General features: G+C 39.4%; 1 protein-coding gene across 1 annotated transcript in view; it reads right to left on the reverse strand.

Moving 5' to 3' along the window:
- SNTG2 (syntrophin gamma 2) overlaps positions 1-22,738 on the reverse strand; it is a 429,181-nt gene that overhangs the window by 193,261 nt on the left and 213,182 nt on the right. Inside the window, exons 3-4 of the mRNA XM_067544886.1 lie at positions 21,576-21,632; positions 21,416-21,473 (exon numbers count right to left, since the gene is read on the reverse strand). Coding sequence (XP_067400987.1) covers positions 21,416-21,473; positions 21,576-21,632 — 115 coding nt within the window. The remainder of the gene's footprint in view (positions 1-21,415; positions 21,474-21,575; positions 21,633-22,738) is intronic.

The raw sequence follows: 22,738 nt of genomic DNA on the forward strand, positions 1-22,738 counted from the left end.
TACAAACTTATTGGAGAGGTAATGAAAGGAAAATTGTATGAATATTGTGAGCTTTATTTGACACAGCATTGTTGAAATGGAAGGAAGTATGCAATTTCTAAAACACAACAATAAGCCCTGACTTTACACTAGTATAAAATAAAGCTTGCAACCCATATATAAATTCCTAGCGCAAGCCTATAGAGTAAATCTTCAGCCATACTACCTCATGCTGTAATTGCATCAGATTTCACAAACCAAGTAGGATCAGACCTGCTGGTACTTGGATGGGAAGCCCTTAGAATAGGCAGTGAATAGAGAATAATGTTATTGATTCAGAAAGTTTAACTCTTCCCCTGTTTCAATGCTGAACTAGTGCCCTAGTTAGGCAGGTCAGTATGGGCATGTCTACACTTCAATGAGACAACTGCAGCTGGCCCATGTCATGGGACTCAGGCTAACAGGCTGTTTAATCCCGGTGTAGAGGTTCATGCTCAAGCTGGAGCCTGAGCTCTGGGATCCACCCCTCTTGTGGGATACCAGTGTGAACCAAGCCCCACAAACATGAGTCAGCTGACATGGGCCAGCCACGGGTTTTTAATTGCGGTATAGATATACCTTATGTTTCTAGGAGGAATAGTGCTATTGGAGAAAAGATAGCAGTAAAGTGAAGTTCCTTACTCCCAACTACTTGTGGTCATTGAAAATCTTTTATCCCCTTTAATGAAGGCAGAGATATTAGTCTCAGGGTATGTCTACACTTCCCCACATTTTAGAGTATAGGAGCATGAACAGCAGTGCTCATCAAAGTGTTGCATTGTAACTCCCCTGGGTGAATACTGTGAACTAAAAGATTCTGAGTTTGTATTAATGTTCTTCTCTTTGAAGAGGATTACATTAATGTGAACTAGGAATCTTTAGTTCACACAAGAGGGCTTACAGCACAACACTTTGGTGTGCATGCCTATCCATCATTTCCCTGCCCCTCCCAGTCCGAACTGTGGAGCAGTATAAATAAGCTCTCAGTGTTCTGGTCAAATTCCAATTTGGACAATTACTTTAGTTCCTGATTTAATTTGTCTGGGAGTTGCAGTTAGAGATGATGGTGTTCTTCACTTCCTGTCCTAAATTATTGTTTTATATATATACACACAAACCCCCATGTACACACCCTTCTCTTTTAAGAAAAACAGCAACCTTTTCATTTGAGAACAGAAAAACATTATTTTTCTATCTTTAGGTCAAGAGTGTCAAACTCATTCTGTGGAGAGAGGCAAATTCTATTTTTAATGATGGCCTGTAGACTGGAGTATACATTTAGGACCACATACTATTGTCAGTCCATAGTAGAACTGCCACTGATGTTAATGGGAGGACTGCAAAAAGAGCAAGGGTGCATTACATCATTTATGTAGTAACTAAAATTTTAGCAATCAATCTTTACTCAGAATAGAGCTGGTCCAAAAGAATAGAGCTGGAGCCTTTCTCCCTCCACATAAATTTGCCACAAGAATGAAAAATGTTCATTTTCAGCAAAATCTGCCATGGAAATTTTTTTCACCAAAACAAAACAATTTGGCTGAAAATGGGATTTCTAATGTGTCATTCTGTTGTCATGTGCATCATGGAGTCCCTGGATGTGGTGAATAATGGAGATGGAGTCCAACTGGGAATTCCAGACATAGAGGAGGATTGAAACTGCAACCCTCATGAGGCACTATAATTTACTACATTAAGTCACTAAATTAAATCAAATCAAATCACTAAATAAAACATTTTAGGTTTCATCAGCAATATTTCAACACAAAATCAAAGTTATCCATGGAAAGTCGACACTGTGCAAAAAAACCCAAAAAAGTTGAAAACCCAATTTCCCCTCAAAGGCAGTTAGATCAGCCCTGGTTCATAACTTTATTGTCACATTTAAATCTTGCAGTGAGAAAACACATTCTGCTCTAGAACAAGCACTATTAATGGCTCTTCCTTCTTCATCCTCCTTTACCCTTGTCTTTATCTTTCTTACCACTTCATTCCAATACAATTCCAATTCACAAATTCATTCCCTCTGGGCTATAATCCTATCCATTTCCACATTCCATACACTAAAATGATCAGTAAGTATATATTTAATTCTGACATCCGAAGTGTCATCAGTAGGCTTTGAAATTAATACTCCAATGGGATCAATTGGCTTCAGGGCACTTCATACCTCTCTGAGCTATTATTTCAGGCTCTCTTGTAGGCCCATAGCTTGATTCTGTTATATTGATTCTATGTGAAATACTCTTATTCTTTTGGTATGTGACAAACCACCACAGCAGTTTCTGTGAGGCTTTGCATTTTTGGGTATGTAGGGTGATCTGTTCACTATTGATAAGTTTGTTTGAAACCACCATCTGTTTGTCCAAAACTAATATCTGATCACTGATTATTCTGTTTGTAAAGTTACCAAGGATCGGTCTGTGAAACTGTTGCTATTATTGAAGTACACATGTTTTAAGATCACTGATTAAAGTAACGTCAGCAAATGTTCTGAAACAGAAAGATTCAATGTTAAATGAGGATGTTTTGTAATGATAGTGTATGTTTTAGATAAAAAGAAATGTTATTGTTTCTGAAGGACACTTGTTTCTTCCAGTTACAAGTTTTAAGTAAATGTTAAGAGATTAGAATGTAAATATATGAATGAGTGATATGTGTATGTGAGACCAGAAAGTCACGGGAAAAGGCACTAGCCTATGATGTTCAAGGGAGTGAAGATAACTTTTATGACCCAGATGGCCGAAGGCTGCCCATTCTGATGACCCTGGGATCCACCTTGAAAGACGAAAACAAGATGAACTATGAAAAATAACATAATAGTCATGCTTGCAAAACATGGGTGATTAATAATCACACCAGGATTCAGATGCAGAATGACGAAGCAGAACCCATAGAATGGCATAAGAGCTTACCCCTATGAAAGGGGACAGAAAGATGAGGACTTTGGGTTTGGTTCTACAATCATCCTCCAGGAGCATCGGTGCATACCGACATCCTCCTGCTTCCTCCCTCGTGTCTTAGCCACCTGGCCAGTGGACTAACACGAGCAACTGAGGCTGGTAACTATACTTCATCTTTGTAGAATCGTGTGTGTGTGTGTGTGTGACAGAGAGAGAGAGAAAGTGTGCAGACAATTGCTTTTTGAAATTTTTGTATTCACAATAAACGTGGCGTACTGCCTTGCCACCCTGAATAAGATCCTGCTGTTTATTTTATAACAGTCTGCAGATGCAGGAAGACACCTCTACATCATTTTGACTTAGTTAATGTTTTCAGCATGTTCTTCACTACCATGGGTTTGCTATATTTTTTTTTATGAAAGCTTAGATTCTGCAAATTCTGAATATGCCATGCCAGCCCCTCCTATCCCCTTACAAAATGCATCAAGGGGGCAGATCTGTTCTACAGTCAAATGTTTGCCACCTCTGGTTTAGCTGCTCATTTTCCCATTCCAGATGATGCAAAGAAATGAGCAAATCTTTGCAGCAAACTGCTTGTCATTAGAATTCTCTATAAATAATGCTGACTTTCCCCAGATGGCTAATTCTGAATGAGATTTTGCAAGGAAATCTGGAATAAAAGCAATGATCATATTCTCATAGGGATCTGTATTAACAAGAATAAATATAGTTTTTGTGTAAACAAATATAGTTCTCTATGAAACAAAAAAATGAGGCAAATGGGGGTGGGGGGTGGGGGGAAGAAGGTGTCCAAATTTCTACTTAAAATATAAAGTGCCATGATAAAAACCCATCTGAGGAATTAGAACACATTCAGAGCTCTTGGCCTGGCTGGTTTCATTAGATGAAGATTTCTGATTCCTGTTGAGAAATTTGAAAGAAACTCCTAACTGTCCTGACAGAGGACAGAAGGGACTGCAGAGGAAAGATGATACTGTAATAATCCTCTGGGTCTCTGGCCATTACTATCTTACGTCTCAGAGGGCCTTTATGTCTGCAGAACTCGGACACTCTTACAAGTAGTGGGGTGCAGACCCGACTCAGACAATGACCACTGTCTGGAAAGATGCCTTTGCAATGTTCGGTCTCCCCTCCATGGATGTCAGGTAAGGAAATCAGTTATGAGAGGAAAAACTGTTCTATAAAAATTCAGACAACCAGCTCCTCTTCATTTGATCTCATCTTTCTGGGGAAAGAAAACACTCTAAGATAAAAGGGATTATTCTTTATTCTCACTTTATAAATACCTGCCATGTTCCACCTTAAGAGAAGTGCCATGTCAAAGGTAACCAGGAGGAGAGCAAAGTAGTATTTTAATTGTTATTTTTATATATATCTTATTTGAAATATATATCTTAACAGCAGTCGGGAATCCTTTGAGACTAAAGACAGTGATGTGTATAAATGTAATATATTGATATTTATTATTTGAAATATATACTTCACAACTACATCTAATGAGTTCTGTCTCCTATTAAAGCAAATACTTTTTTGTTTTGTTTTTCTGTTGCAACAGAAAAAGAGGCAAGTACTCAGTAGCAAAAGCAACTATTTCAGTTGTGAGTGCTTATCTCCATAGTCCAAAAAAACAGCTCTACCTGTCAAAAATAAGCAATGCTCATTAAAAATCAATGTAACTCTTAGTTAAAAGGACAAAAATGCAATCTTTCTAGGGGGAATGTTGAAATAAGCCTGCTAGGCTCTGGGTGTTTTCTGCATATATTCTCTGTAGAAATTGTGGAAATTTCCCAAGCCTAAGAACACTTTTAAAACAATTACAATGTTTTGTAGGTAAAAATAAATGGTCAGCTGTGGTTTTGTAATAGATATATATGGAACTGAACCTTTACATTTCTCTAAGTTTCTAGATCCATGACTTTGCATAAAAAAAGAAAAATGAATCTTTTCAGAGAATTGCAGTATTCTAAGACACAGGAGTTAGCTTCAATACGGAGAAGACTAATATCACAGGTAAAAGGCTTACTGAGCCGAATAATGTGACACCATATCAGACAAAGTTATGAATATTTAAAGTTGTATAAGGAAATAAAAGGAAGGTAGCCTGGCATCTTCAACCTTTCCTTTCAAAGATGTTGTTGGGTTCCATTAAATCCCATTATCTATCTTAATAGAATGCGGAAAAAAAAAAAAAAGAAAGAAAGAAAACTGTAAAGATGAAAACTGGGAAACAGACGTCAAATTGAAGGGAAATCAGAAACAGGAGAAAAATGTACATTAAATGAGTTACAAAGAAAGGAAGAGATATTATAGAAAATATAATCCTAAAATAGAATAAAAGGTCTCTGACTCAAAAAGGGATGAAAAATGAGAACATTTACAAGACCAAAAATAGCACTTTTTTGAAGTTCTGTGTCTATTCCAAAGGATTCTATCAAATTCCTTTTAGCAATGCATAGCACTTCCTCACCCCATGCACCCACATATTTTCGCCTTCAAAAATGTTGCATGACCATTCTCCTGCCCAAACACATTTGGATGCATCTGCTTCCAGAGTCAATTAGTTTCTTTCTAGTAGCTTAGAAAGTTTGTTATAGGCCAAAGCAAGGTATTTTGTCTAGTAACATGCTGCTTTAACTGCAAACCTAGAATGCTGGTCTAAGAGCAAGGATCCAGCCTCCAAGTTCCAAACTTACACTGCCTTCACTAAGATTCTGCCTGGTACTACACACACCTAATTGACTGAGGTAGTCTGAATGGTACAGAGTAACAATCCCCCTAGATGGGAAAATCCACATACTTGAGAAATATTCCTGTACCACATAAATTAGCCACAGTCAGAGGTTGAAGTACCTAAAGCAGTTGAAACAAACTGATAACTGAAGTTACAGTAATTCACCAGCATTTAGTATTCATTGTAAATTCACAGATTTTAAGGCCATTAAAAAAAAAGTATGGTCATCTAATATGAGTTCCTGCATAACACTAGCCACAGAACCTTAGCCACTAATTTCTGCATCAAACCCACGGCTTCTGTTTGTCTATTGTTCAAAAAAAGAGATTTGCTGTAGTTCAAGCTTGATGTAAAGATGCCAAGTGATGGAGAATTCAACACATCCTTAGGTAAGTTGTTCCAATGGTTAATCACTTTCACTGTTAAATATTTGCACCTTATTTCTAGTCTGAATTTGTCTAGCTTCAACTTTCAGTCATTGGATCATTTTCTGCTTTTATCTATGAAATTAAAATTTTTCCAATGATTAATTACCCTCACTGTCAAAACATAATAAAATTGCTGAGTCTAATAAAATATGTAAACTGTCATTAAAATAATTAACAATATAAGAGGGGACTGGTGAGTAGCTAAATACGTACCTAACTATAAAAATGGCACTAAGGTACGTAGCTTCCTTACTGTAGTGTTCGGTATTTTTATCTCGGTGGCGGGATGGAGCACACTGACAAAATGACTTCAGGAAGTGCTTATTTATTACATGAGATAGCGTAAGAAAGACAGGAGCGGGAGTCCTTTACCATACAGGAACAGAAGCTCCAGCACAAGTCTCAAGGTAAAAAGTATAATGAAAATACAATCAACCACAAGGATGTACACTGGCAACTTACAGGTATGCATGGACATATTACACTAGAGGGGAGTGCCCATGCTTATGCATTATTATTGTTATCATGAGCTGAGCAACAGCAACAACAGCAACAATTAGTGAACAAAGAGGTGAACCATAAAGCAAGGAAGAAACCTGCCAAGAGGATACCTACAGCAATATACTCCTGGGGGCCCCTTGATCAAGGAGAGCTGGACTTATCTAAACATGTAAGGGATGCTTACCAATGCAAGAACGAGGAGACCCGTACTTCGTTCTGATAAGCGAGTGGCGACCGGGGAACCGTCCTGGCCGAGGCATCCGCTAGTGCTTCCACGGATCCACGGAGAGTCTCAGCTTGGGGAGGCTCCCGGGGGTCTGATATAACCTTTTTCCCTCCTCACCTTGCAGTAAGCCTTACCCAGTAATACATGACGTATATCTCAATCCCAGTAGGGATTGGGCCTTAACACTTAGTTGCTATTAGTTTATTGGTAGTTAGCTAGGGACTTTCTGGAATAAAGTGACGTTAGTTGTTTACTTTAAAAAGAACTTAACCATAAGTGAGGAGGGCTTTAAACTAGTTTCGATGGGGGACGGGGACCTAAGCCCGAAGGTTAGTGGGGAAGAGGGACACCGCAAGGAAGCAGAAGGAGGAGGGTGCAGCAGGGGTGTCCTCCCGATTCAGACTGTGAAAGCAGGCCACTCGGCTACTTATCTCAAGTGCCTGTACACAAATGCAAGAAGCCTGGGAAACAAGCAGGAAGAACTGGAAGTCCTGGCACAGTCAAGAAACTACGACATGATTGGAATAACTGAGACTTGGTGGAATAACTCTCACGATTGGAACGCTGTCATGGATGGGTATAAACTGTTCAGGAAGGACAGGCAGGGGCGAAAGGGGGGAGGAGTTGCACTGAATGTAAGAGAGCACTATGACTGCTCTGAGCTCCAGTATGAAACTGGAGATAAGTCAGTTGAGTGTCTCTGGGTTACGCTTAGAAGCAAGAACAATAAGCATGATGTCAGGGTGGGTGTCTGTTACAGACCACCAGACCAGGAGGATGAGGTGGATGAGGCTTTCTTTATTCAACTAGGGAAAGTTTCCAGTTCACAGAGCCTGATTCTCATGGGAGACTTCAATCACCCTGACATCTGCTGGAAGAGCAATACAGCAGAGCACAAACAATCCAGGAAGTTTTTGGAGAGTGTTGCAGACAATTTCCTGGTGCAAATGCTGGAGCAACCAACTAGGGGCCGTGCTTTTCTTGACCTGCTGCTCACAAACAGGGAAGATTTGGTAGGGGAAGTACAAGTGGGTGGCAACCTAGGCATCAGTGACCATGAGATGGTCGAGTTCAGGATCCTGACGAAAGGAAGAAAGGAGAGCAGCAGGATACGGACCATGGACTTCAGAAAAGCGGACTTTGACTCCCTCAGGGAACTGATGGGCAGGATTCCCTGGGAGGCTAATATGAGGGGGAAAGGAACCCAAGAGAGCTGGCTGTATTTTAAAGAGACCTTATTGACGGCACAAGAGCAAACCATCCCGATGTGCAGAAAGAATAGCAAATATGGTAGGCGTCCAGCTTGGCTTAACAAAGATGTCCTTGGCGAACTTAAACGCAAAAAAGAAGCTTACAAGAAGTAGAAGCTTGGTCAGATGACTAGGGAGGATTATATAAACACTGCTCGAACGTGCAGGAATGAAATCAGGAAGGCCAAAGCACAATTGGAGTTGCAGCTAGCAAGGGACGTGAAGCGGAACAAGAAGGGTTTCTACAGGCATGTTGCCAACAAGAGGAAGATTAGAGAAAGTGTGGGCCCCTTAGAGAATGAGGGAGGTGATCTAGTGACGGAGGATGTGGAGAAAGCTGAGGTACTCAATGCCTTTTTTGCCTCTGTCTTCACAGACAAGATCAGCTCTCAGACACAGAATGGGAAGGAGGCGAACATCCCACAGTGCTGAAGGAACGGGTCCAAGACTATTTAGAAGGATTGGACATTCACAAGTCCATGGGGCCGGATGCAATGCACCCGAGGGTGCTGAGGGAGTTGGCTGAGGTGATTTCAGAGCCATTGGCTATTATCTTTGAAAGCTCGTGGCAACAGGGGGAGATACCTGAGGACTGGAAAAAAGCAAATATAGTGCCCATCTTCAAAAAAGGGAGGAAAGAGGATCCAGGGAACTACAGACCGGTCAGCCTCACCTCAATCCCTGGAAAAATCATGGAGCAGGTCCTTAAGGAATCCATTTTAAGGCACTTGGAGGAGAGGAAGGTGATCAGGAACAGTCAACACAGGTTCACTAAGGTAAAGTCATGCCTGACCAACCTGATTGCTTTCTATGATGAGGTGACTGGCTCTGTGGATGTAGGGAAGGCGGTGGATGTGATATACTTTGACTTTAGCAAAGCTTTTGATACTGTCTCACACAGTATTCTTATCAGCAAGTTAAAGAAGTATGGGTTGGATGAATGGACTATAAAATGGATAGAGAACTGGCTAGAGCATAGGGCTCAACGAGTAGTGATCAATGGCTCCATGTCTAGCTGGCAACTGGTCACAGGCGGAGTTCCCCAGGGGTCGGTCCTGGGGCCGGTTTTGTTCAACATCTTTATTAATGATCTGGAGGATGGGGTAGATTGCACCCTCAGCAAGTTTGCAGACGACACTAAGCTGGGGGGAGTGGTAGATACCCTGCAAGGTAGGGATAGGATACAGAGTGACCTAAACAAACTGGAGGATTGGGCCAAAAGAAATCTAATGAGGTTCAACAGGACAAGTGCAGAGTCCTCCACTTAGGAAGGAAGAATCCCATGCACAGCTATAGACTGGGGACCGACGAGCTGGGCAGCAGTTCTGCAGAAAAGGACCTGGGGGTAACGGTGGATAAAAAGCTGGATATGAGTCAGCAGTGTGCCCTGGTTGTCAAGAAGGCTAATGGCATATTGGGCTGTATTAGGAGGGGCATTGCCAGCAGGTCACGGGAAGTGATTATTCCCCTCTATTCGTCATTGGTGAGGCCGCATTTAGAATATTGTGTCCAGTTTTGGGCCCCCCACTACAAAAAGGATGTGGACAAGTTGGAGAGAGTGCAGCGGAGGGCAACAAAAATGATTAGGGGGCTGGAGCACAGGACTTATGAGGAGAGGCTGAGGGAACGGGGCTTGTTTAGTCTGCAGAAGAGAAGAGTGAGGGGGATTTGATAGCGGCCTTTAACTACCTGAAAGGGGGTTCCAGGGAGGATGGGGCTAGGCTGTTCTCGGTGGTGGCAGATGACAGAACAAGGAGCAACGGTTTCAAGTTGCGGGGCGGGAGGTCTAGGTTGGACATTAGGAAAAAGTTTTTTACTAGGAGGGTGGTGAAGCACTGGAATGGGTTACCTAGAGAGGTGGTGGAATCTCCATCCTTAGAGGTTTTTAAGCTGAGGCTTGACAAAGCCCTGGTTGGGATGATATAGCTGAGGTTAGTCCAGCTTTGAGCAGGGGGTTGGACTAGATGACCTCCTGAGGTCCCTTCCAACTCTAATATTCTATGATTCTATGATAACCTTACTTCTACTTTATTATTACCAAAATAGGAACCATTTAACTTATCAAGCATTAACAGGTGTATGTGGTTGTCTCACGACGTCCCAGACCTCAAGGCACTTCCTCCCTTGGCCTAAGGTAGGGCAGAGGGCAGCATCTGGGTTCTGCTCCTGAGAGGCCTAACTCTTGCTTTTCTTGCTGCAGAAGCTTAGCATTGCTTTTAGGGCCTTGCTCTTGTCAAACTATACTGATTTCACGTCACAAAGTCTTGCGTGCCCTAACACTTACCATACAGTGGGCTTTAAAGAAGCAGTGCTCAACAGAAAGATGGTCAGCAAGGAAACAGTGGCTTGAAAAATTATATTTAAACTCCCTGCCTAACCTGTGTGCTTGAGACCCATATAGCCAGTGGCGGCTAGGACAGAGAAGAGGAAAAGGAGTTATTAGGCCAGAATGCCTGATTGAAATGCCTGGATGCCTAAGGTATGTCTACACTGCACATGAAGCCCAGGCTCAGACTCAGGTTTGAGCCCAAAGTCCCACTTCCATCCACAGACAGATCAGTCTGACTCAGATCAGCAAGCACTCAGAACCTAGGTCCTAGGACCCTCCTCGGGGGTTAGTCAGAGCCCAAGTCTTACTGTGACGCTGGTCCAAGCCATGTCATTTTTCAGTGTGGATGTAGCTCAAGCATCAGAGCCAAGACAGAAGGTAGAGTATAGACACATTACTATGACAGTGAGACCCAGGTATAGCAATTGTAAGCACAGGTGTTCAATGCAGTGTGGATGCTCAAGCACAGGCTTGGAAGCAACAAGTCCACAAGCCCAGGTCCCACAGACCTAGGTTACCAATGTTTTGTACACAATCATCTGCATATGGCTGGGATTGCCCAGATATTTGCATTCAGCCCAGACTAGCACATAAGTTTATTATTTGGCGGAAGGTAAGAAATTCAACTTCCCACAGCACAAAGAAACACAGCTCCTCATGTTGTTCTCTAATGTGATCTACTCCAGTCCAGAGGGCGATCAGCCTGCCTGGCAGCGTGATATCACAACACTGAACAAACTTATATTAACCTTAGTGAAGAAAGGATTCTGAGTGAATTAAGACCTGGTGTATATGCGTATATACAGCTAAAGGAGTTGAACAGGTCTACTTGCTCTGCTCCACACTGCACCCAAGCAAAGATCAGGTCTGCACATTTATTTGATTATTCTATGCACAACTATTTATTTTAAATCAATCCTATAGAGCTCCAACACACACATAAAAAGAGTGCACCCTAGCCACCTGATCTGTGGAGGGACTTTGCAGGTGGATCATTTTACTTTTACATTCTATTTGTTCTGAGAGGGGACATGATAACAGTTTTCAAGTACATAAAAGCTTGTTATAAGGAGAAGGGAGAAAAATTGTTCTCCTTAATCTCTGAGGATAGGACAAGAAGCAATGGGCTTAAATTGCAGAAAGGGCAGTTTAGGTTGGGCATTAGGAAAAACTTCCTAACTATCAGGGTAGTTAAACACTGGAATAAATTGCTTAGGAAGGATGTGGAATCTCCATCACTGGAGATTTTTAAGAGTAGGTTAGACAAACACCTATCAGGTCCTGCCATAAGTGCAGGGGACTGAACTCGATGACCTCTCGAGGTCCCCTCCAGTCCTATGATTCTATAATTTAGGCATTATAGGGGATGTAATCACATGTGAGAGAAGGTTCTGATTATTGTAATGAAAATTAATTTATTCATTGATATATCTGCTTCCCTTGATTCTCATACATTTTTCTTTTTATCTCAGGTTCCTGTCCTTACCTCTTCTTTTAATTTAGCCTCTTTCCCTTAATATAATGTATGTTTCTTCCCACAACCGGTTGTTCATTGATTTGTTTAAAATTAGACACTGTTAATGCCCTAAAGATCATAGGGCCTGGCTATTCATCTATTCACCCTACCGCTAGATGGAAGCACCACATATTCCAAATCTAATATAGTTCAAACAAGCTAAGGACTGAAGCAGACCTGCTATCAACCCAAGGATCACAAAGCAGCCAGGGCCCATTGGTCTTAAGGTGGCCTCTAGTCACTTAAAAGAGGAGGAGGGCAAATGGCCTCTACCACTCTTAGGAATCAAGGGCCTGTATTTAAAGGATTCAGAGCCTGTGTGTCATTTTAAAATCTCCTAAGCCAAGCACTGAGGCGTCTTCATATACAGTGCTTACATTTAGTGGTTAAGTGAATAAAATAATTATTTTTGATATGAAAATCAGGTAGTAGTAAAAAAAATCTCTTTGGGGATATTTCTCTAACGATGACTATAGTATTACAAATCCTTGCAATTATTATTGATAATTTTCAAATTACCTCCATCTTTTTTGTTTAATAAACTACTAAAGGTAGCCTTCCAAGGTGGATATATAGTATGAAATTACCCAAAGACCTATCACAGAATTCAACGAATAAAAATACTGTTTAATGTACTTTTGAATATATCTACAATATTTAATGATATTCTCAGGACAGGAAAATTAATTTGAGAAAAGTCACCCTTTCTATTGATAATTAATTTTCCTGGAATGATTAGGGAGTTTGATTATCAATTACTCAAGCAGGAACAATCAAAGTATTGCATACAGTATCACCAGATCTATATGCTTAGGGAAGATCCATTTTTCTGTACCATGAACTTTCTCATATTAGGCTCCAATTCAGCAAAGCACTGAAGCAGGTGCTTAAATCCATCCCTATTAAAGTTAAGCAAATGTTTCCCTGTGACACACACAGTTCCCTATATTTAGGCTAATAATCTGCTGCTTTATGCTTCAGAATTTAACAAACTCAGCCAATCCCATTGCCTCATGCATTTCCAAGACCCAAAAAGAGAACATCACTTCAGCACATGCTTTATCATTAAACTTGTGCTTAAATCTCTTTGACTTCAATGAGACTCAAACATGAGCTTAAATGTTATCCTGAATAGGGATGTTTTTCTGAAAAGGACCTGGAGGTTACAGTGGATAAGAAGCTGGATATGAGTTAGCAGTGTGCCCTGGTTGTCAAGAAGGCTAATAGCATATTGGGTTGCATTAGTAGGAGCACTGCCAGCAGATCGAGGGAAATGATTATTTCCCTCTATTCGGCATTGATGAGGCCGCATTTGGAGTATTGTGTCCAATTTTGGGCCCCCCATTACAAAAAGGATGTGGACAAGTTAGAAAGAGTCCAGTGGAGGGCAACAAAAATGATTAGGGGGCACAAGACTTATGAGGAAAAGCTGAGGGAACTAGGCTTGTTTAGTCTGCAAAAGAGAAGAATGAGGGGGAGTTTGATAGCGGCCTTTAACTACCTGAAAAGGGGTTCCAGGAAGGATGGAGTTAGGCTGTTCTCAATGGTAGTAGATGACAGAACAAGGAGCAATAGTCTCAAGTTGCAGTGGGGGTGGTCTAGGTTGGATATTAGGAAAACATTTTTCACTAGGAGAGTGGTGAAGCACTGGAATGGGTTACCAAAGGAGGTGGTGGAATCTCCATCTTTAGAGGTTTTCAAGCTGCAGCATGACAAAACCATGGCTAGGATGATTTAGCTGATGTTAGTCCTGCTTTGAGCAGGGGATTGGACCAGGTGACCTCCTGAGGTCCCTTCCAACTCTAATCTTCTATGATTCTATGAGTCAGGGCTCAAAATAGACTCACACTCTAGCAACATACCTTAGACTGCTCCTAAATAAATTGCAGGGATGCTCCCTTTCTCAGAATTCAGTGCCTATTCTGATCTGCAGCTTCCAGGGTATAAAGTAGTGAAAACCTAAGAGCTAGAAGAGCTGCAGTGTTCATCAAACTGGACAAAGGTCTACAGGCGCAGACCCAAAAGTGAGAATCCCATGCAGATGGTATCTGCAGAGAAAATACATTTCATCCTCTTTTTGTCAATCTTTGTTTTCCAATAATGAGGGAAAATAAGATAGGCAAAAATAAATACTAAAACTAAAAAAAACCATAATATTAATTGAATTGTTCAAAAGTTTTAAAAATTAAATTAAAAATCATTATTCAAATGTGAAGAACCATTCAGTTTCGGCATGTCCATAAAGCTGCCTTGTATGATCAGAATGAGATCATTAAATGCCTGTTGAAATATTACCCATCTGAATGAGGGCATTGTTTTCTTCTAAATCCTGTGCCTTAGTCTGCAGGGTATAATTTTTATGCAATACAAAAACATAAGACCCATTCTAATGTCATAGGCAGTACTATCACATGAGAGCCACCAGAGAGGAGACTTCCTGTGAAATTGGTAGTACCTGCAGGCTTTCCACTCAAAAAAAAAATCTCTTTCCTTGGCGTCTGTGCTCTAGTGAAAGTGGTATAACACCTGGACCAACAGGCACAATGTCCTCTGAACAGATGGTCCTGCGTGTATGTAGCCAAGATAATATATTGAGCATCAAATGTGTTTGTGGAGTGCAAGGTTTCAAGCCAAGAATGTTTAAATGGCTGCCTTTCCTGAGCTCATTCCAATCATTACAGGGTATATGGCATCCCTGCTCAGAGCTAGATTAAACTAAAAAAATAAGAGTTTTTCCAGGAGAACATATGTGAGTTATAAATCATTTTTAGTTTTCCACTGGGGGGAGGTGGGAATGCTTTCAAATGAAATCTTTAACCAATGCTGGCTCTCAGTATAAAGCCCTTTATTAACTGGCAAATCCCAAACTGTCCCCCTTCCACCAGGGCTTCTTTAATTGTATTTAGCTCTTTCATTATGCTTTGGTACACTGAATCCACCACTCTGTTTCACTGTTGCTACGTGTCTGACTTCATATGTTATATCAGATACATGCACAGCTAGGGGGACTAGATAGCAAGTGTGAAAAATCAGGATGGGTGTGGGGAGGGGTAATAGGCATCCATATAAGACAAATCCCCAAATATCAGGACTGTCCCCGTAAAATGAGGACATCTGGTCATCTATGCACAACAAACAGCAGAAAACAGTCAAATGATTATAGTCCTGCAGATTTCAGAGAAATGGAGTGGTGAATTGAGACAACCATCATATAACTTCCAAGCCCATGATTCTATGGTTTAAAATAGAGTTTGTATATCTTGGTTAATAGGATATATACTCTATTTACAAAACATAAACCAGTGCTGATGCAAAGAAAAGTTTCATGCAGGCATAATTATTATTTTAATATTTTCCAAAAACTTTCAAAACAGACAGTTTTAAATACAACCTCCCACCACGCTTCCCAGATTAATAAGAGCTTCTTAATCATGTCCACAATTAAAGAAGGGGTGCAGGAGATGGCAGAAAGCAAGAATAAAAATGAAGAAGAATTATACAAGTTACACCCTAACTCAGGAAAGAGATCTACATGTATGGATCCTTATTGCCTCTTATAGAAGTACTTATAGGTTTTATATGGACATTAGGGTCTACCTGGTCTGAACCTTAGAAGAACAGAAGCCTTCAATTTTGAATTCCTTGAGCATGGGAATCTGTCTCTCTTTATTTGTCTGTAAAGTAAACCTATTGTACTTTTTATTAATATAGTGTCATCAGTAATATTAGTAATAATATTAATATTAGTAATAATATTTATGATTACACAATACATTTAAGAGTAGTACACAGATAGAAGGTATTAACAACACTTAAAAATGTTACACAATCATTTGCACATAAGCAGATGTCAATTGCCTTTACAGAAAGAAAAGGACAAATCTACATTAATGTATATTACTAAAAAGTAATCAGTAATATCACAGAGAAAAGATTAATGGAGCTTGGAAATCCTTGTTCATATCAAAGCTCCTAAAAAAATCACAACAAATTAAAGACACTTAGAAAAAGAAAAGATGTGAGGGAAGTCAAACCCCCTATTTTTTTTTCCTTCTGGATCAAATTCACCATTTGGGGCATATGGAAAAACTCTGTTCATATCAATAATAATGTTTACCGCACCATGAGTGCATCTGGTGGTATCCATGGCATGTAAAGTTATGGGCTCTGTAACAAAACATACAACTAAATTTTTCCATCAGGTTTGCCCTTACACTGTAATTATTTCTTCCTTCTAAAGATATTGTACCCAAGTAATTAACAGGTATCCTAAAATATCTGCACATCATCACAGGTGTAACCAAATGTACTTTGTGCCTTCTAAAGTAATTTAGGTAGGTAAAGATCTGTCACTGCCATGTAAAATGTGAAATATTTTTCAGTTATCCACTTCACATTCCTTTAAATGCATCTGTCTAGAAAGATCTAGAAACATACAAACTTTTAAAAAACATTTTAAAAACCTTTTTTTTTTTTGCCTCAAAAAGCAAAAGAAATAAATCACATTACTATTGCTTTCTCAGAGAACTCTTCCCTTTTTTAAACATACACAGTGAAACACTTTGCTCCTAGTAGGACATAGCTTTTCAACCTATAAAGGTGACTTGCATTTTGTTTCAAAAGGTACTGATAATGAACCTTATTCCAGAGGGTGCTCAGATATAACAGTGCTGAGCACTGTATCAATATCTAGATAGCTAGTCAGAGTTAGCTTTTTCCTTCTTCTATACCAAAGTTTTCCTGTTTGTGTGATATTCCATCATTTCCAGTTTTCCTGAAACACAACCCTTTCCTTAACCAGTGTTGCAGACACAGTTTTAACACCATCCATTTCAGGTTTTTCAATATTATATTTCATTGTCAATTTATGAACATTCTTCTCCTCTTGCCACTTACCATATTTATCTATGAGGTTGTAGGAGAGTAAAGAGATAAAAGCTGGACAAATGGTCAGGCCTAAGTTACAGGGAACAGGGTCAAGGCACGGGCAAACCTTGTTTCTGTTAATTGGTATGAATTCTAGTTAGAGTCGGTTATTTCTCTTCTTTTCCTTCCTTCCTAGCCATCTGTTCTGGGAACGAGGCTAATAAGATTACTATTACCACTCCTGAGTAAGGCCTTGGTGGGAAGAAAGTATTATCTTTTTTCTTCCCCTGGCATACCTTTACTTTAAAGAATATTAGTGTAAAATGTATAAGTTTTAAGGTGTTTTGCATGACCTCTGCATGGTAATCCTGTAAACAATAAACAGGGGCGGGTATAATTATATTAATTATGTAGTTGTTAATATTCATTTTATAAGTGTCAATGAACCAAATAAGGGTTAATGGGGAGTTGTTGGAAATGTATACATTTACATACTGTTATGGATTAAAAAAAATTGTAAAATAACCCCCTCGTTGCTCACCCGTGGCGTCAAGGTGGAACAAGCAGGCAATAAAGGGTTCCGTCTCCCCAGTCCACCCCCAGGACAACCTGTTTGATTATTTCTAACAGAGGTAATTTCAATTTCCCTCAAAAATTTTATGCAATCTCATGTAATCAACTGCCTGTCTAACACACTTTCACTCCGGTATTTACGTGCTGGTACTAAAACACACATTTGTGTTGGATCAGCATGGACTCCGTTGTTAACGTCTCTCATATGTAATCACTTGTATTTGGAATGTGTGTGTTTGTTTGTATTTACTTGTTGATTTGGCCTTGAGCTCCCATTCATTCTGGCTATCAAGTGTGTCAGCAACCTGAATAATAAGTACAACACATTTGGTGGGTCATGAATGGAAAACTGGTACCTAAGAGAGAGGCCATTGAAGGCCTTAAATATTGGGGCCAGGATCCAGGGTGGATCCATAAATGGACAATGAGCCAATGGAGGACATGAAACATTAGTGATACGGTTTTTTTCCCCCCCTCTTTGTGAGGGCTGTTGAGGAAGGCATGGGCTTCAGATGGATATAGTTAAAGGGCACTCCTTTTGTTTATAGTGTGATTCTTAATTTATTTTAAACATTTTAAGTCATCATGGTAAACTTGTTATTCTGTTTAGGAAATGGACTGCTGCATGTGGTACTGAGGAACTTCTTTGTGATACATTCTAGGTTGAGTGAGTTACTATAATCTAATCTGAAAATTACAAACAGAACAAATCACAATTGCTAGGCTCTCATCTCAGGGGAGCCTCCTAGTCAGCTGAAGGAGGGAGGCATGCATTTCTTCTCACAGTTGATATTGGAGTATTTAAGAGCAGAAATGAGTCCCATAAGACCTGGAAATTTCTCATTATCTCACCAATCAGCTGTTGGTGAAGTTAATGACATTGACTTTTTCCTCTTTTCCTACTTGGAAGCTTGATGAATGGATTGAAGCTAAAGACTGCACTTTTCAATCCAGATGCTCTCTTGAGACACTTGAGGGTATGCATACACTGCAATTAAAACCCATGGCCCACACCATCTGACTTGGCCTCATGGGCTGTTTAATTACTGTAGACGTTCAGAATCAGACTGGAGCCTGAGCTCTGACCCTGCTTAGTGGGAGGGTTCCAGAGGTTGGGCTACCGCCTGAGCTGGAACGTCTAGAGAGCAATTAAACAACCCCTTAGCCCAAGCAAGCTGGCATGGGCTAGTTGAAGTGTAGATATACTCTGAGTTATTGCACTAAGGTATGGAAGCTTGGTATATGGCTCTAGAAAGGAAGGGTGATGAAACCTCCAAATTCTGGGAAGGGAAAGGAATTGGGTAAACTATCCGAAACTCAAGGAACTTAATATTGTTGTCAATGAGGGCTGATTTTTTTCCTGGAAAACTTAGGACATTTGGCTACAGGAAACAAAATAAACCAAAATTCTCTGAAACATCATCCTTTTAGTCCTCAATGAGCCATGCAAGGCAGTGGTGGCTTGGGACTTCTTTTTAAAAAGGTGAGGCACAAATCACAAAATAATTATTTCCACCCTTGCCTAATATATATTTTAATAGCTTTTAAAAGCTTTCCTTGTTTATAGTAAAGAAGCATCAGGCAGAACTGGGAGCTGGAGCCACCACCAACAGCTTATTGCATATATGCATGGAGCCTGTCCCCCATTCCCACTGCTACAAGGCTCCTGCAACTCAGGCTTAGCAACTACCATCCTGTCGTGACCTCACCAAGGAGTGGTTACCACAGCAATACCCTTATAAAGTGATGCCTGGGTAAACTGTCCTGGTAATAAAGCAGTCTCTTGAGGCACAGTTAGCTATACCAAGATTGAGCCTCACCCAGCACTATATTCTTTGACCTTTCTGGCATTGCATTTCGCTACTGGAGAAAGTGAGTTTTAACATTTAAATCAAATCACAAGTTGTCCTTAAATCTGTGTATATATTCATCAACATAAATGTGCAAAATGTATTTTGTAGCTTCTGAGGATTCTTGGTTAGGCTGTGCCTCACGTGGCTGGGTTGACGAGCTGCGCTAGTGCAAGGGCTTTCCAGGGGTACAGAAGTCACTGTATGATAGCACTCTCTCTCAATTTAATTTACTTGTTTCAAGTAGTAGCTCATCTTAACTCTCTTCTCAGAGCTGTATTTCCAGCTAGGCTGTCTCTATTGTTCTCTCATCTGGCAGCTCCCTGCATGATAATAACTGGTAGAACTGGTGTGATTAAAAAATACATACCCACACACACTAGGGATGATCCTCTTTTTGTATCTCCTATAAATAGAGAAGATATCCCAGAGAAAGGAAATGATCATTCCCCAAGGTCACCAATGACCGTTATGTCTGGCTATGTTCTGTCAGCCTTATTAGTATTAAATCTTTGATTAAATATACTCCTGTTAACTGCAAGTATTGACACTTTGGGAGAGTGATTTTTAAAAAAAAATCTTGTGTGCAGAATCTTTCTATCATGTAGAGATTTTATATCTCCCAAAGATAATGTGGTGTGTAGGAGGTCTGAAATTCCAGTGTCTCATGATCTTTTTGTGAAATTTTTACTTTTATATTTAAGCTGGATATGTTTTTTCAGAAGAAAAATGTAGCTATTAGAGGTACCCCCTGAGCATTTGCATCCAGCAGATATGCTGTAAGAAAGAATTCTAACTGAATCAGCATCTCACTTCTTATAATAATTATCAGTATCATTTTCTGTGGTGTTGACATACAATAATTCAGAATGGATGGGATATTAGTATGGAACACAGAACCACAGTAACTAGTTTGTACACTTATCCATATACTTGTGGGACTTACTGAGGAGTCTAATCTTCAGCCCCAAGATACAGTAGGCAGTGCATATGTATGGTTTCTCCCACACACTGTTTATTAAGTAAGTGGTTCTACACTGTTTACAGGCCCTTTAACCATTTCCTTGGCCCACCCACATTTTTCCCCTCTTCAGTCCCAAACAGGTAACTACAGCACCTCCATAGCATACAGCGGTATGGAATCTTGCCATGGTGTAGCACTAACCCTCGCTCTTGCTACTCAGTGCCTTCCTCTGACAAAGTTGCAGGATTTCCTTCAACATATGTTTTTTAGGGACAGATTTTCAGTCTTGACATCCCTCCCCAAAATGAGCATGTACCTAGTGCTCCTAAAAAGCCCAGTGTTTGTGCATGGAAGTTATAAAAATTGTCTAAATCGTTACAAATGTGTGTGTCTAATTATTTAACTTACACATACAAATTTTCAGTGATCCTGTTGTATTCATGATGACTCTAAATGTCTTTCTTTTATAGAAAACTTCAAATTGGGATGTTTGCTCTGATCATAAAATAATGGTATTCTTCTTATTCTTGATTGCCTACTTTTTTTTTTTAATTTTTCTTGTCATGCTTGTACTGTGCATTTTTAAGAGTGAAATTCACCCTAGTGCCCTCTATCCTGGGATAAACTCTATCCTTAGTGCAGGACTTAATTGGTACATAGGGTCTTGTTTAGGTTATTTGGACTGGGTGATTGTCAATGTAATTCTTTAATTGTGTGTTTGGTTACACTGATTTATATATATATATACAGCATTATTGATGGCTGCCTATTTGCATCTAGGCAAGTTTACTCATACCATATGGCAATGAATTACAGTTCTGGAAAAAGGTTCTAGTTGGTTTATATTTGTTTATCCTGTGTTATTAAAATTAAGTGAAGCAGTCATTTTTTCATGTCACATTTTTTGTTTTCACAAAGGAATAAAGGCTTGTTAAAGGCAGTGTTTATAACCATGATGTGATACTGTCAACATTTTTTCTAAAGCGAGCATTTACCAGATAAAATTTTAAATTACATTCCCCAAGAACTTTATAAAACTAAAGATTATTTCAAATCAGAACCAAAGAAAATTGTCTATATACAGCCATTGAACATTTGCTGAAAGACAAAGATACCAAAATGCTGATGTAAAGATCCATAAATATACTTAAATTATGAATTACAGTGAACTTCATTTTCAAAAGGCTATCATATGTATAACATCAGAAACCTATTTAAGTATAGAGATATATATTTTACCTGCTTGGTCTTTAAATATTTTTGATATGACGACAGGCACTTTGTGCTCAGCACCACCCTGTAAAAGATGTGTATCAATAATGAAATCTCAACTGAAACCATCATGCACTAAACATACAGAAGTTTAAAAAGAGAAATGGAAACAAAAAGTTGTCCATACCTTTATACTTAAGCCCAAGCCACCAACTGGTTGTCTACGAAGTGTAACAGTTCTGTGCTTTAAAAAGTGTAGAAAAAATAAATGTAGGTGAAAATGTAATGCCTGGACATGCATTTAAAATGTATTCTGCTTAATCTGTTTTCTTTACCTATTATATTTACTTTGAAAATTTGCCCTTAAATCAAAGGATGAAGTTCACTCCATCCAGAGGGCTAATGCAAGACTATGAACATGATTTAACCCCACTTATTACCTTAACATAGAGCTTCTTTTATAGAGAGAGCTTTGACCAGGCCTTTGTACTGGTGTGAATTTCACTTCTAAATTTTATTACAATTTTTTTTTTGTTCTATCTCAATACAGAAAGAAATCAGCTCACAAACTTTTTTTGGTTTTGTTTATACAAATGTTTTGAAAATGAAAATAACTATGTTTCAGATTTATGCTGTCACTGTTGGTTTTAGAGGGGTAGCCGTGTTAGTCTGTATACAGCAAAAACGACGAGAGTCCTGTAGCACTTTAAAGATTAACAAATTAAATTTCTGTAGGCATAAGCTTTTGTGTAATGAGATGGAATGACTTGGAATGGTTATCTCATTACCAGAAGTAATTGTCACTGTTCATACATTCTCACCTTCTAATCAATGGTTGTGAATAGGCCTCATCTACTCTAACTGAATGGACTTTGCTAACACCTATCCTCCCCATTGTTGTTCCTTACCCTTGGATGTATATATATACCCCTGATCTGATTTCTATTTCTTGCATCTGAGAAAGTGGGTTGCAGCCCACGAAAGCTTATGCCTACAGAAATTTAATGTGTTAGTCTTTAAAGTGCTACAGGACTCTCGTTGTTTTTACTGTTGGTTTTATTTCCTTTTGTGCTTTGACTTATTCCCTTTACTTTCATTTTTCAGTTATGTACACCTATTTTTCAAATCCATATTTTCATAATTGAAATGACTCTCCTGCAGCACACATTAAAGACTGTTTGGACCAATTTGCTTCTCATGGTTATTTTCTCTTTTTTTTTTCTGTGTGTGTGCTGAAGGGAGCACATGAGATAAAATCTTTATGAAAATGTACTACAATAATCTTATGTTTAATAGTACACTGCATTTTGACATTTCATACATGCTCATATCTTGGTACCTGACATCATA

Source organism: Emydura macquarii, unplaced genomic scaffold, assembly GCF_026122565.2.
Source record: "Emydura macquarii macquarii isolate MOO-44397 ecotype Brisbane River unplaced genomic scaffold, CSIRO-AGI_Emac_v2 contig_1027, whole genome shotgun sequence".
Classification (NCBI taxonomy): domain Eukaryota; kingdom Metazoa; phylum Chordata; order Testudines; family Chelidae; genus Emydura; species Emydura macquarii.